Source organism: Lissotriton helveticus, chromosome 2_1, assembly GCF_964261635.1.
Source record: "Lissotriton helveticus chromosome 2_1, aLisHel1.1, whole genome shotgun sequence".
In the NCBI taxonomy this organism is placed as follows: Eukaryota; Metazoa; Chordata; class Amphibia; order Caudata; family Salamandridae; genus Lissotriton; species Lissotriton helveticus.
The window spans coordinates 945,957,987-945,972,400 of NC_136059.1; the positions used below are offsets into that span (position 1 = coordinate 945,957,987).

Below are 14,414 nucleotides of genomic sequence, written 5' to 3' on the forward strand. Positions count from 1 at the left end.
ATGGTCTTGGCATTGCAGACCATCTGTATGTTGAGGGAGTGGTACGACTTCCTGTTGCGGTACATATACTACGTGCCAGCTGGTGGGCAGATGGCGACGTGGGTACAGTCTATGCAGCCAAGGACATGGGGAAAATGGGCAACATTATAAAATTGTAGTTTTGTGAGGTCCAAATCCTGTTGGCTGGTGGGAAATGTGATGTGCTGGTGGAGCTGGGTGAGCATGGCGTCAACAAAAGTGTGGAGGCAGCGTGACATGGTGGGCTGGGAAATCCCCCCAGCAGCGGCTACTATGCCCTGGAAACTGCCGGATGCCAGGAGGTGCAGGCTGCACAATACCTGCACATGTGTGGGCACAGAATTGTTTCGCCTTGTTGGGTGCTGCATGATGGGGTCGAGTTCTTGTATCAGCCAGGTGATCATTTCCCCATTCAGCCTGTATTTGGCATAAATCTGTTCTCTGGTTTGCCCCAGCAAGGTGACCCGCTGCCGGTAAATCCGTGCCTGCCTCATGCGTCTCCTCCGTGCTGCTCGCTGTAGCCTTCGCCGCCTCACCACCATGTACATCCCAGGCATTGTGGAACGCCTATTGCTGCTGCTGAATGTCCTTATGTGTGATTGGTCAGGCCTGGACCTGTTGGTGATTGGCTAACAGCTTTTCAAAATTTGGTTAATCATGGCTTTTATGGTTACCACCTGCTTTGAGTTGTCCTTAAATTGCGCCGCGCTAATGTGCGATTTAGCGATTTTTCGCTAATGTATTTCTTTCATGAATGCCGATTGAGACAGTATTGCGTTTCGCTATTCAATTCGCAGATTCCGTGGTTGGTCGCTATTTCATTTTCGCTAATGCTCGACTTCCCGGAGTCTGCGACTTTTACAGCGTAATCGCTATTCCGCTCGCTATTATTTTTTAGCGGTTTCGCTATTTCGTACATGAATGCCGATTCCATGTTTTGCACCCGCAATTGCGTTTTCGCTGCCATTGCGGGCGCTATTTCGCTTCATGAATCAGGCTGTATGTTTTTTATGGCAATTCCTGTTGGAAAACTTATGTAAGATACATTTCTTGTTCCCATTTATCTACCGGTTTCTTGTAACGCTTCTGAAATGCTACTACAATGTATCGCCTTTTTGTACCTTTTTAAAAAAGAAATCATGCAGAAAATAAACCACTTGATCAAAATATTGTCAAAGTCTTCTCAGGTGGAGAATTCAGGCTCCTCGCAAAAGTCCCTGAGTAAAGGTAAGGCTTACTTGAGGAGCACAAATGGGTGAGCTTTAAGGCTCTGCCACTATGAAAGTTAACTAGCCTTTACTACAGACCTGATAGAGCCACCACTGCGGTCCTTCTGGGGTCAAATGTTTTATTTGATATGGGATTGGTCTCTTTAAAGAGGTCAAGGCTCCATGAATGTCCCTGCTACAACAGAGTCTTGGTGAAAGTGTTAAACGCTACCCACTCATTCACTGACATATAGAATGGAAAGAAGAAGGGTATGTTCCAAAAGTGCGTAAGCTTCTGTGACGTTCAAAATTGTGAATTACAAACGATAGTAGTATTGAAGTAAAATGTCAGTGTAATGTTTTCATGTATATATTTTTGTTAGTGAGTAGGTAGATGCTGTGTGCAGGGATGGATTTCTTGTTTTATTACTCCATCTTGCTTCCCCTCATTGACCGGCAAATGGTCCACCATGATTCTAGCCAGAGCGACAAGTTTTTGTAGCCTTATCATGGATATGCTGATGGCTCAATTTTTGAGGGATTGTCTTAAATAAAACTACACTAGTACAACCTGAAACAATATCTGGCAACATATGATTATCCGAAACACCTGAGTATTCTATAGATGGGGGAAACTGAAGGCAGTTAAGGGTCACAGAACGAAGGGTGAGGTTAGGAATTTATAGAAGAAAAGGGAACTGAAGATGAAGTACAGAGGAAGGTCCTGTAAACAAGGCAAAGCACCTTAAAGAGAACATGTCCAGTAACATAGAGTCAGTGTAGACTGGTTAGTTGACCTACAATTGAGGTGAACAGCAGCATCTTGAACTGTAAGGATTCTAGACAGAAGATGACTGGCATACCAAGATGCAATGTAATTCCCGCAGTCAAAAATGAAACAAATAATTGCTGATATGCCAGTAGTGGCCCTACAGATGGTGTAAATAAAACTCCCATTTACCGGGAGTAGTTAAAACGGCAGGCGGGTACAGCCGTCAGAGTCAGATACGATGCATGTTCAGTTAGGTTGACGAGAAGCTGTGCTCTATCCGTATCCGGATGGGAGTTTTATTTACACCATCTGTAGCGCCACTACTGGCCGTTCTCCTGCGCACATTACCCGTGTTGGAACCGGGTTGGAATTATCACCGGTTCCCCGATACCGTTTAGTTTGGAATTTTTTCAGCCCTGAAGAGTCACGGATGACTACCCGCTTGACGAAACACGTGTCGGCTGGTTTCTTCTTGGTGTCTCCTCCGGAAGGAGGGCCGAAAATTACATAAAACATAGTAAAACAACCTCTGTTTGTCGACCCTGTCTTCTGATTTCTGCTTCCATAACATAATACCTGTTGATACATGTGGTCTTTTGAATAAATTTAACTTAACGTGTGCACAGGACTTTGTCTTTGGTCTGTCACTTTAGTCTATCATAGTTTCCTATACATTACATGGGGTTTATTTTTTGGTCTGTAACGTTAATGCTGGTTTCTTAACTCTTTCCATCCTTATAAATAAAAATGTGTTTTTGTTACAGCAAACCTGTGGAAACAATGTCATTCTTGAATCCTATTACCTAGGTTCAGGTTCTACTATGAATTTCCAGTTACATAATCTTCTTCCTGGTCTTTAGCGGTTGCGAGACACTGGCATTTTAATAGCTAAAGGGACAAAGCAGTGAGCCCAGGAGTTAAAATGATTTGTCAAGAATCACCCAGTTCTATCAAGTGAGGGAGTGGAATTATAATGCTGGTGTCCTGGTTCCACAGACAACAATTAATTTACTCCTCATATCTAATCTGAAATGTTTAAAGCTGTATCAGAAACAGCAGCAGAACCTTTGTAAAGAGGTCCTTATTAGCACTGTCTGGGGTGTTAACTACCTACTAGGGCCCAAGGGGTGAGACAGAGGGCAGATACTGCAGAACAAAACACCACGCATGCTCTTACCAGTGAATGAATGCCTGGTTGAAAGCACCCTGTCTACTGCCAAATGTCAGAATAACTCCACAAACCACCAAAGTGGGTCCAAGGGTTGCATCACACTTGCAGCGTCAAAGCGCAATGCGAACCCCTAGGGCAGGACAATAAAAATAAAGGGTCCCCATCAGGTGAAACTAAGTGGTATGTGTAGAGGCACTTTCAAATGTAACTAGTTTTAAAATGGATGTGCTGTTGGTGTGCACCTGACTGTCAAGGCTGAGAACGTTTTCAGTCCTAGAGTTTCCATGAGACTGCCTAGTGCATTTTGGGTATTGTAGTCCTGGTTTGCTTCAATTGAACTAATTAGACCAATACACATGAATGCCTTTATTTGAATGCGAGACATCCAGGACTGGAAATGGATTATGACTGAACCACCAAGCGTAGAGCAACAAATCCAGCATTTTTAAAGAACATTGCTAACAGTGTGTCTCGCCCTCTCCATGCTTAGTATTGTTGCCTTTAAAAGGTTAGCAGAGAGACACAACTTCTCGGGATTTTCCCCCTCTGGGGACGCTCCACTCTACCTCCCCCGAGTGCCCCTCTTCCCCAGCCCGCAGGCCGCCGGCTCGGGCCGCTCTGGTTCCCCCGCCGGCCCGGGCCGCGGCGCACACCGTCTCCCACCCCAGATCCGCGCGGAGTGTGAAGGTTTCCGGGCCGTCACGTGACCCTGACAGGTCCTGCCTATCGAGGGAGCCGGACCACCCACGTGGAGACGATGGGGCTGCTTAATAGGAACAGGCATGTAATTGTGCGCGCTCCCCGCACTCGGCGTGAGGCCCGCAGCCGGGAGGAGGCGGAGGATTAGCGCACGCGAGGCTCCCGATGGCCCCGCACTGCTGACACCGGAGCGCCGCGCACGCACCGACGGGAGCACCCACCGCGCCGGCGGGACGCCCGCGCCCCGGGGACATGGTAAGGGACGGGGGATCGCCTCCGCTGCAACGGGGATGGGGCTGAGGGTAGATCGGGGCGAGGCAGCCCCCCAGCACCGGCCGGGTTATACTCTGGTTTATGCGCAATTACAGCCGCCCCTGCTCCGAGGGGGTTTCGTGCGCCTTGTCTGGACGCTCCCAGACTGTCGCTGCTGGATTTTACGCGCTGTGATGGAGTTCATCAAAAGGATGACATTGACTTAAAATGTTGGCTGTTTAAACAAGTTATGTCTGGGGTGGGTGGTATGGTTGTGGAGTGCGCTTCAGAATTCAATATAAGGTATTTACCGTTCCACGACAGAATTTGCCATGAAGACGCATACATGTATTAGTTTGCATGCTGCTGGATAACGTGCGCTAAAACCTATATAAATTGATTTTGGCTTTGGTGGGCGCTATATCATGCAATGACGGGGCCTCTCTGGCAGTGTGGAATTCAGTGTGTCTCTGGCCTCTTTTGGGACATGCAGGCGTATGTTACGACTCCTGCGTAATTTCTGTTGAGTCTCTGCCGAGAGCTGCCCCTCCGGGGGCATCGCACAGGCAGGGAGGGCAAGCACGGGGTGAAACGGATGAATGCTAATTTCCCGACGAGGTCTCCCGGGACCCATTTTTCACGCTCGGTGGATGCCTCCTCGCCGAGAGCCCCCGCAGGCCCAGCTGTGCTACAGGGAGGCACAGGAAGTCCCGAAGCAAGCTGTACCAACCCCTCGCCCCCACACCTCAGCCCGGTGCACTGATGCTGACCCGGGCCTCTGGAGGCAGGGTGGGTTGGCTTCCACAGTAGGTAGGTGTGCTGCAGGGTGCAGGCGCTACATGCAGGTGGTGCTCCTTGGATTTATTTCCACCTTTCCCCGGAGTAAGCAGCGTATTAAGGTGGATACATCCTCCTCGACACGCCTGATGGGTTATAACCGGTATGGATCATCTGTCACTCAGCCTTAAAAAGCTGTCGGGGATGGTGGGCTCGCTGTCCACCATATATTTATCGTTTGGGTGCACTTGGCACCTGCCAGAAGCTGGGATTGTCTGCAGGAAGGGCAGGGTGTATACCTGACAGTGAGCCTCGTGTTAAATCGAGGAATACTTTTAAGGGAAATTGAATAAAACATGGCATGGGCGTTTTATTGTGTTTTAGCCAAAGCATAAACACATATTTGGCTTTTGGCATCCTATCACCTTGTGTAGATGCGCGCAGCGCAAGTCTGCGGCACGGCAGTTCCTGCAAGGCTGCGCCATTTGGCTTAAAGTCAGACCCCCCTCCTTCTTTAAAGAATTATCCGATGCTTTGAGAAAAGCCGACAGCATCTCGCACCTGCCTGGAGGACAGCGGTCAGCCTTCAAACAGTTGTTGAAAGATAGTCTATAGCCCCCCTTCTTTAAACACATCCACCTGGGCGCAGGTGTGAGGGATACATTTACCCTCAAACGCTCGAGAGGGCGGTAGCACAGCGGGTGGCATGTCTTACCATTAAATATTTGTGGAGAGCCCGAGCATAAACTATCTAGTTTGCGTGCAGTGGTGCAGAGGCGCTGTAAACCCGGGGACGAGAGCCCCTCAGTCTTTCCTTTCACTCTGCGCCCCCTCTTCCACACACCTCGGGCTCCCTCCGCTGCCACACACCGCGCGGAGCCCCGCGGAGACGTGTAGGCGGGATGTGTAAACCGGATTAGCAGTGTGAAAGAGGGGCGCACAATGCGCCCCTATTGTTTTACCCCCTTTCATTTCTCACGCCTTTATCCGCGTAAACGTGTTGCGCGCGCAGTGGGCAAAGGGGAGGAGGCCGTGGCAGAGATCAGTGGCATTAATGTCTCTTCTTAATGGCCGGAGATGGGCAGCGCAAACTGGTGGAACTTGTGCCCGGGGCGCCATTAGCCCTTACACCGGTGCTATCACGCGCTCTCTGGAAAGAGAATGGTAGTGTTACATGTTTATATACAGGCACCACAAGCAGATCTTGCTTTTAAGATGTATATAAAACACTTTATCCAGATAGAGGAAAAACGATTTAATTATACCTGTCAAAGTCAGCGTCTGCCTGATGAGGAAAGGGAGGTGATAAGGGGAGATAATATGGTTTTGACCAGGATCACAGAACGGGGAATCCGGGATTAGAACTCTTGATCCGTGGTTGCATGCTCGATAAATCATTCTCAGGGCCACATCTGCTGTCTTCTATGTGCACCTCGTGCCGTGCATGTTTGCGACCATATGTATATTAAGTATGCATAATAGAAGCTGGGTATTTCTGAACTTGCCATTACCCTGGTCGGTGTTGCTCCTGTGCTTGTTTTGGGGGTGGATGCTGGGTTAGAAAGCGTCTGTCAAGCTCGTCTCGCTGGACACTCGCTTTGGCCTCTTCACCAGCAGTCCGGATAGATGGAGCCTTCCCCAGAGCCGCCTTTCCTCCTCTCTCCTTCCCGCCACCTTTGAATGTTTCCTTGCAGAGGAGGACGCAGGAAAGGGCAGCTTTCGCTGGGCCCTGTGTTGTGTTGAATGCTCTCTTATGAGGCTCTACCGAAGACCTCTGGTGCCCTGCTCAGAAACTGTATAAGAGGGAAATAAATAGGAAAACTGTACAAGGGCACACCTCGCCTTTGTAGAGGGTACTTGCATTACCCTATTTTGGCTGTTGCTTTAAAAAAAAGCCTCAAACACACTTGATGAACACCAAAATTGTAACTCTGTTAAATCTAATTACATTGTGTATTGTGTCCTATGTAGGCCTGCACTGGTATCAAACTAGTAATCTATGACGGTGTTTTACTCTGCACCCATGGGTGTGGATGGGATGTGCTTGGAAGTACCCATATGAGGGGGGAGGATATCCTTGAAGGAAGGTCGCCACCTGCCTGCCTGCCTTTTTCTCTTTCCCATAGACAGAGGCCAGTTAGAGCCCTCAGCTCATCTGAGATGGTCGGTGCTGCCCCCTAGCACCCCCAGAACTCTCAGAGATGGTACATGCTGACCCCTGGGCTCTCGTTGGACCCTCGCACCCCCAGCCCCCGGGCTCCCATGCTCGGGCCATGCATATTAGAAACACAAAGGGCGCGAGTGTAAACAGCGCCGGGATTGATCGGGCCGGCATTATCCGCAGCATTGTCGCTCACACGCATCAGCAAGGAGGCAAATTGGGGGCAGGCCCGGCCGGGCCACCCAGGTCGCGGGCAGACTTTTTACTCGGACACCTCGTACACCACCACCCCCCTCCCCCCGTTCTCTTTAAACATTACAGAAACAAGGCCAATTAGATGCCGGCGGTAATTCATCTCTTGCGCGCGGAGCAGGCAGGACCACAGGGGGAGAGGCTTTAAGACTGGGCCTGTTTGGTTTGAGGCTGCGCCCCTGGAAGCAGCGGCAGGAATGCCCTATTGTTTCTCTGTTTGGGAGAATTAGAAGTTATCCGCTGGTTCGGGTGCGGGGGCGGTGGGAGGGGTTTGCACAGCTCGGCGCTCTTCCTCTGGAGTGAGCTCTCTACCACCACACACCTCCAGTCAGTCAGTCAGTGTGCCGTGAGAGGGCCCTGGGCCGCAGCCAGTGACATGGACTGCTTGCTGGGCCTCGCGCCCCCAGGCACGAGCCCGCTGCGAGGGGCCCTTGGGGGTGCAGACATTCACAATGACTACTGCTGGGTCTCGGCCCCCTCTATAGTGTCAGCCTGCAGAGAGTAGGCCCTTGGGGGCCACTGATGCCCACGGACTGCTGCTGGGCCACGCAGCCGGCTCCATAGCAGATTGCTGACTTCAGCTTTGGGTCACTCCACGCCACACGGACAGCTGTTCAGTCGTTTTGCACCCCCTGGGCCACGCAGACCCCTGTAAATAAGTAGCCTGTCCTGATGGGGACCTGCATGGACCGCACTGACAACTGCTAGGCCTAGCAGCCCCCCTTAAAATACCTTCAAGGGGGACACACCCACGGTATCCCGACTGCTTCTTGGCGACATACATGCCCTTAAAATGCAAACATGTTGTGATTGGTCCTCTATTTTTGTGCATAGTTCTATTCAAGAGTACCAGCCTGACGGGAGGGGACCCGGTGCAATCTCTAAGGCACACTCCTCCTCCTGCCTCAAGAGTTCCTTGGGTGACACTAACGGTTGGTCACTAGTGCAGTACGCCACGCCACCCTGTTTCAAGTGCTAGCCTGCTGTAAAGGGCCCTGGGACACAGAGGCTACTGCTAGGCTGCGCATCCTCTGTAAAGTGCCTCCATGTTGTGCGGGTGCCATCGGACACCTGGCTTACTGTGCAATGTGTATGCAATGCTCTGAGCCACCCAGGCCCCTCCCATGTATTCTTAGCTTTCACAGGGGTCCCTCTGGAGTAGAGACCACTTCTTTAGATGTGTCATAGTCGTGGCCATTGGAACTATGTGCTACTTCTGCGTTTTGTGCACAATTGTGGATTTGCCACATAATCCATCACATGCCGAATCTGCAGATTTCATCAAAAAATGTTTCTAGCTCAAACGGATCATAAGGTACTAAAACTGTGGCGACACCTGTTGCCATAGTGTAAGGCCCTTTGAGAAAGCTGACTGGTTACATTGCAGTTGCTTATTGATGTATTCCATTGTAATTTAATGTTTTATATCGCTTACTACCCCGAAGTGCTTTATGGCGAGTAGAACGCTACTCCTGAACCCAAGGATAGTCATTAATCCAGTGAGTAAATGTTGGTTATTGTGATTAGTCGTGTGCTCTCAAGAACACACATTACTTTCATTTACTCCTGTTATAGCTAACATTAATACCAGTTCGTGTGATCATTAGTGGGGGACTATCTGGTTTCAGGTGAATGGTTGGTGAGAGAGGCTGGCGGAGATGAGGTAATGTTAGGTTGCATGGATAGGGTTTTAAAGCGGGTGTGATCTATGAAATGATGTGTCTCCCTTTTGCAGAATTGCAGTAAAAGAAATTAAGGTAGACTGGTGTGAGACCAAGAGGAGGCTTTACTCCGAAATAGAAAGCATGTGGAAGGTGCAAGAAAAGATTAGCTTTGAAGGACAAAAAGGAAAGTATTCCAACTGAAAGGAGTCAAGTTCAGTTTTTCATACTGGGTTTTAGGAATATAGTGAGTGAGAGACTGCTTGATGTAGGGGATAAACTGGGGTGAAACTTTAGTTCAAACAATGGTAACATGTAAACATGACCAAATAATGAATACCATCACATCTCTATTGCATTACACAGTTGCCTTTCTTGCCTCGTAATTTATTCAACCCTGCCACAAAATGTTGTGCTCCCCCTGCCATATAATTCCAGTGGCCCGAGCCACTGTATGCTACAGAGGAGCATTCGACATTGGTGAAAATGCACCTTTTGCTTTACTCAATTAAGACTTAAAAAACTCCTTTTCGATTGCTTTAAAACACATGGAACCCCTTGATCACCCTGAGCATGTGCTGGTCATCCTCCCTTTCGAGAATGCATTTTGAGTCAGACAAATTCCTTTTCTACTCACTGCTTGGAAGATACGACGTGTCTTCTTTCTACGCGAGGCCCAGCCTGATCTAGTCCACTAAACTCTCCTTTCAGTGCATGTGCGAGTTGACTCAATGATTTCCTAATGTGCTCACACTGAAAATGCCTATGGCTACATGTAAATGGAGTGTTCAGTGTTGTTGTTTTCAGATAAGCAGCAGAAACTCCAGGAGACATCTGCACAACCGTACACATCACTGTCCCTGCCTTTGCAGTCGGGTTCATGTGAATGCATTAAAGGGGTCGTCCACGAAATGATGTCGCAGCATATATGAAAACCTCAGCTGAGGAAGGAACATTCTGGAACGCCTACTGTTGGTTATTGTTCGCAATGCATAACCGTGTAAAGGGAACTATCCTTTCTTTATTATTTCTTCACATGATGGCACCTTCAAAGCCAGCAATGTGTTGCAAATGGTTGATGTCCACATTGTGTGGGTCCTGAACAAAGAGCAGGCGCTCGCATTACCCTGGTTAGTTTGGAGATGTATGAATGATTCCGAGGACCACCCACTGCAGCTCAATGGGCATTTCATGGCTTTTGTCCCAACCTGAGCCAAAGCAACAAGACCGCGTTGTTGCAGCCGGCAGATTAGCATACCACCACTTCGCTCTAAAAGCGAGCTGGTGGGTTGGGATGCCCAGCTCTGCTCCCTTCCCATATCTAAACCAGCATTCTTTAGTTGTAGGTCCGACTGAGTACTTGCGCAAACATGACTGGGGAAAGTGTTTAAAAAACAAACTATTCTTACTTTTTTTCATTTTTGTATTGACATAAGAGCTCATCATAACCAGTACATGCATGTGCCTGAGCTGCTAATGTTTTAAGTGTAGTATGAAACTTCACCTTTTCACCAAGCAAGCTTCACCCACCCTCACATGTAGACGTGTGCTCCCAAGTTAGGACTTTGACCTCGGAATACATAAGAACGGAAGGCCTCATAACACAAGCTACTCTACATTCCACTCTACGTATACATTCCGCTCTACGTAAGCAGTGCTCTACGCATTTGCCTATGTAAAAAGCCATGTTCCAAGTACTGAACATTTGGATACACCAATGAAGAGCCCCAATTCATGTAAGGAATGGTGTCTTCCTGGTAAGATGTTCCCTGCTGTGTAAGTGCTTCTTCCATGAAAGATCCCTTTGGCACCTTAGAAGAGATTTACTCTTAATAGGTTTATCCGCCCTTTACAGGTATTGCTTCTCGGTGAGTGTGTGAATGGACCTACTTGGTGTACACAAAGAGTGCCTGCACCTGCAGAAATCCTCAGACTCTAACGTACCAGTAAGTAGAATGTGTGTTATCCATAAGTCAGGAACATTACAGCTTACACTGCCCTGCTACACATAGGAACTCCTTACACGTTAGCAGCACGCCTCCATCCTGTAAGATACCAGATGGGTTCAAGGTGTGATCTACTTTTTAAGATATCTAACCTGCCTTTGAAGCACAGGCTAACATAGAAAGAGCCCTAGTCAATGCATGTGAAGACGTAGTAGATGGTTGACTGTTTTTTAGTGTGCACTGGTCGCTTTATGAAGGAATGCATCACTAATTACGAGTGACCTACTGCATGTGAAAGGACACCATGCCAATGCAAGAGATCTGAAGCCTGCTAGACATACCCAGGTAATCTAGGAATGGACCGCCTCCGTGCGTGAGTTCTAAGTAAGGATACCCATGGTCCATATATGAAGGGATCCCACCCAAAAAGATATCAAAGAATGGGGTTCACCTTTCCACCATGCACCGGGGGTAATAGCAGCTACATGACTGAGGCAGTTCCATGAGACCGTGCACTGCATCACAAATGCAAAGTCCAGTTTCACAAAGGAAGAGGACTCTATGAGGAGATATGGGGCACGTAAGGGGAACAAGAGCCCATCTGTGTATATGAAGACCCCTGAACTGGAAGGAACAAATGCCAACAGCAATAGGAAGCCATACTAATAGTAGGCTGTGCGCTAAATATAGAACAATAAGAAAACTGTCAAGTGTGTCACTCCATGTAAAAGAAGTCCTGGCCTGTGCCAGAGACCTGATCCATCTAACAAAGACCGCTGTTACTTCTTCCAGGAGATGTCCTCCAGCTAACACTTGTCCTTTAAAGAAAAGGAAGACCACTGATGTACAAACATGAATTCTGCTCTAGCCTGATATTCCTCCTTACACGAAAAAAATTACGAAACAAAGTGCCCTTCCAGCTATGGAAGGTCTTCTGTGTTTGTGTGGCAACAGTGCTTGAAGTCTCAATGTTTTCTTGCTTTTCTAAAGGGTGGGGGGTCCATTTGCAAATATGAATCCCTTTCCGATGGTGTGAAGAATCCCATTGTGACAGTACCTCACCATGCTCCGTATGCTGTTGTGACTCTTCGAGGCAAAAAAAGAGACAGCTCTGACCAAGGAGCTTGGCTCCAGGTAGAGGACCCTCGCTTGACCCACATCTCTCACATAGGAAGAGCCTGTCCGGTGTATTTAGGATCTGGTCTTGATGCTTGTAAGCACTTTGCTTTATGATTGTCCATAGGGTTTTCTCACTGTCATAGGGCCATTTTTGTGTGGTTAAGAAATGTTCATAATGTAAGGCACTCAAACGTGAAAAAACAGCAGCTCTAATTAAGCGCCATGCTACATGTACTTTGGGAATTTTCTCATGATATGGATGGACCCAGAGACTCTATATGTTAGAATTCTGTCCAATAAATATCGTAAAACTCCAGGCATATGCTTAGAGTTTCTTCCCACATATGTACCTAGTGCTCAAGGACTTCTCCGTACTACCTGTGTAACTCTTGCCACCCATTCAGTTTTAAACTGGGATTTTGAACCTGTTTGACTATTGTTCAATTATTTCTCCGGTTCTGCTTGTACAAGTATTCTCTGTCAGAGCCAGTGTCTGTTCCTCTTTCCCACACTTCACTGGAAAGCACGCTCCTGCCCTCGGGTCTAGTTTGTGCTGTAGAAATAGATAAACAACCTCCATGCTCCCTTTGTTCAGTCTGTCTGTCTGGTGGGTGCTTGAATCACGCCTCTGATACAGTGGAAGTGTGCGCCTTGCATACAAAAGCCCTTTTCTTCATATCTTGTTTGTAGGAGCCGCTCCGCATCTAAGTTTACCTTTATGTGGGCGTTTCAGCACTACTTACTGAATGTAGAATTTGCCATATGGGTCCTTCCTATTACACATTAGAGCCTGCCCGCTATATATTTAAGCCCTACTCCCTGAGAGTAAGAGTTATGTACGTTAAAACCAAGCCCAATATGTCGGCGCCTTTTCTCAAGTATGTTGTTCATTTCCTCATGTAGAAAGCCTGGTGTTCCCATGCTCCTTCCCTGGTTCAACCAGGGAAGAGTTCTCCATCTCTGTTCCAAGAGCCCTATGCTTTGCCTTGGCGTATGTGAGACGGTGTCTTCATATATGATTGAAACAGTTGTGCACAACCCTTTGTACTTGTGTTGGATCCCTGCACCATATGTTCGGCCCTTGCTGCGTTCACATCCTATACCTCCCAAGCAATGGTAATCTGACTGTGCCTCTAAGAACAAATCCGGGAAGTACCCGAGCCGTTTGTAAGTTATATTTTGATTGGATGCATGAATGGACGTGTGATCTAGGCTTTGCAGAGCTTGTAGGATAAGTGAGTTGATCTAATAAAGCATACTAGGGATGTCTTAGGTCCTGAAGAAAGCTCTTTGACCCATGGGGCAGAAAAGGCTGAAACATGTAAACCTAGCAAACAGATGTTGGAGTACTAATGACCTCCATGAACATCAGAATGTTTTTAATTTTCCAAAGATACCCGTGGAACACTTTGGGCCCCACAGGGGTCCTCTTTAGGCAATTTTAAATTTGGTTATTATAAGGAATACTCCACATTTATATCAAAGTGCTCTCTCCAAAAGTGAGGTTGAGCCTGCCCAGAGGTATTTGACTTTGTGGGCGAAGAATCTATGATGAAGCATGCCACAGGTTTTATGTGGGTGAGCACTTTGTCAGGGCCGGTTTTGGTTCCCAGTCCGGCCCTGGTCAGTAGTCCGTTCTGTTTAAAGTGGCCCTAACAGTAGAAATGGGTTGGTGCAAGCTGCCTCCTGATGAGAGCCCCAGCAGCACTATTTTACAAATTAACCACTGAAAATGCTGTCCTATGAGAAAAGAAGCCCCAGCATCAACCTTGTACCTAAAGGAGAAGAGCACCCAATATCCCTTCAATCCGCAATGCTAGAGACCTGTGTGTGCAAAATGTGCTGTATTTGTGCCAGAAAGATACGGTGCTGGAAAAGGATGCCTCCAACACATTGTGCAATGGAGAAATCTCCAAATTATGCCATGCCATGAAGTCAAAAATATACAGTATTATGCTGTTCTCCTTGAATGGCACTGTGCCTAACTCCTAGGACACGTTATCAGAACACCTGAGATTCAGAAAATAAAGACTTTAAACCCCACATTTTCTAAGGACATGCCTAGTAGGGCTTAGATACAATGCTTTAGGTTTTCCACACCTAAAACATTGCTGTTCACCGTGACGTTCTGCTATGCCACAGAATGATTAAAATGTGCCATGCTACAAAAGCCCATTTTGACAAAATATTGCAGGTGTCAATATGCTGAACAGGAGTACAATAGCCCACCGTACCAATAACACTCTGGATATCTCTCAGCACGGGTTTAGAGCGGGTCACAGCACCGAGACAGCCTTGCTCAGTGTTTCAGAGGACCTCCGTACCATTCTTGACACCGGCGGAACGGCAGCACTAGTCCTGTTGGATCTCAGTGCTGC

The 14,414-nt window shown here is 47.9% G+C and overlaps 1 protein-coding gene across 1 annotated transcript in view; it reads left to right on the forward strand.

The window, feature by feature from the left end:
- Nucleotides 1–3,988: 3,988 nt before the first annotated feature.
- PTCH1 (patched 1) overlaps nt 3,989–14,414 on the forward strand; it is a 102,774-nt gene continuing 92,348 nt past the window's right edge. The window contains exon 1 of the mRNA XM_078675694.1: nt 3,989–4,123. Within this exon, the coding sequence (XP_078531820.1) occupies nt 4,121–4,123 (3 nt within the window). The 5' untranslated portion in view covers nt 3,989–4,120. The remainder of the gene's footprint in view (nt 4,124–14,414) is intronic.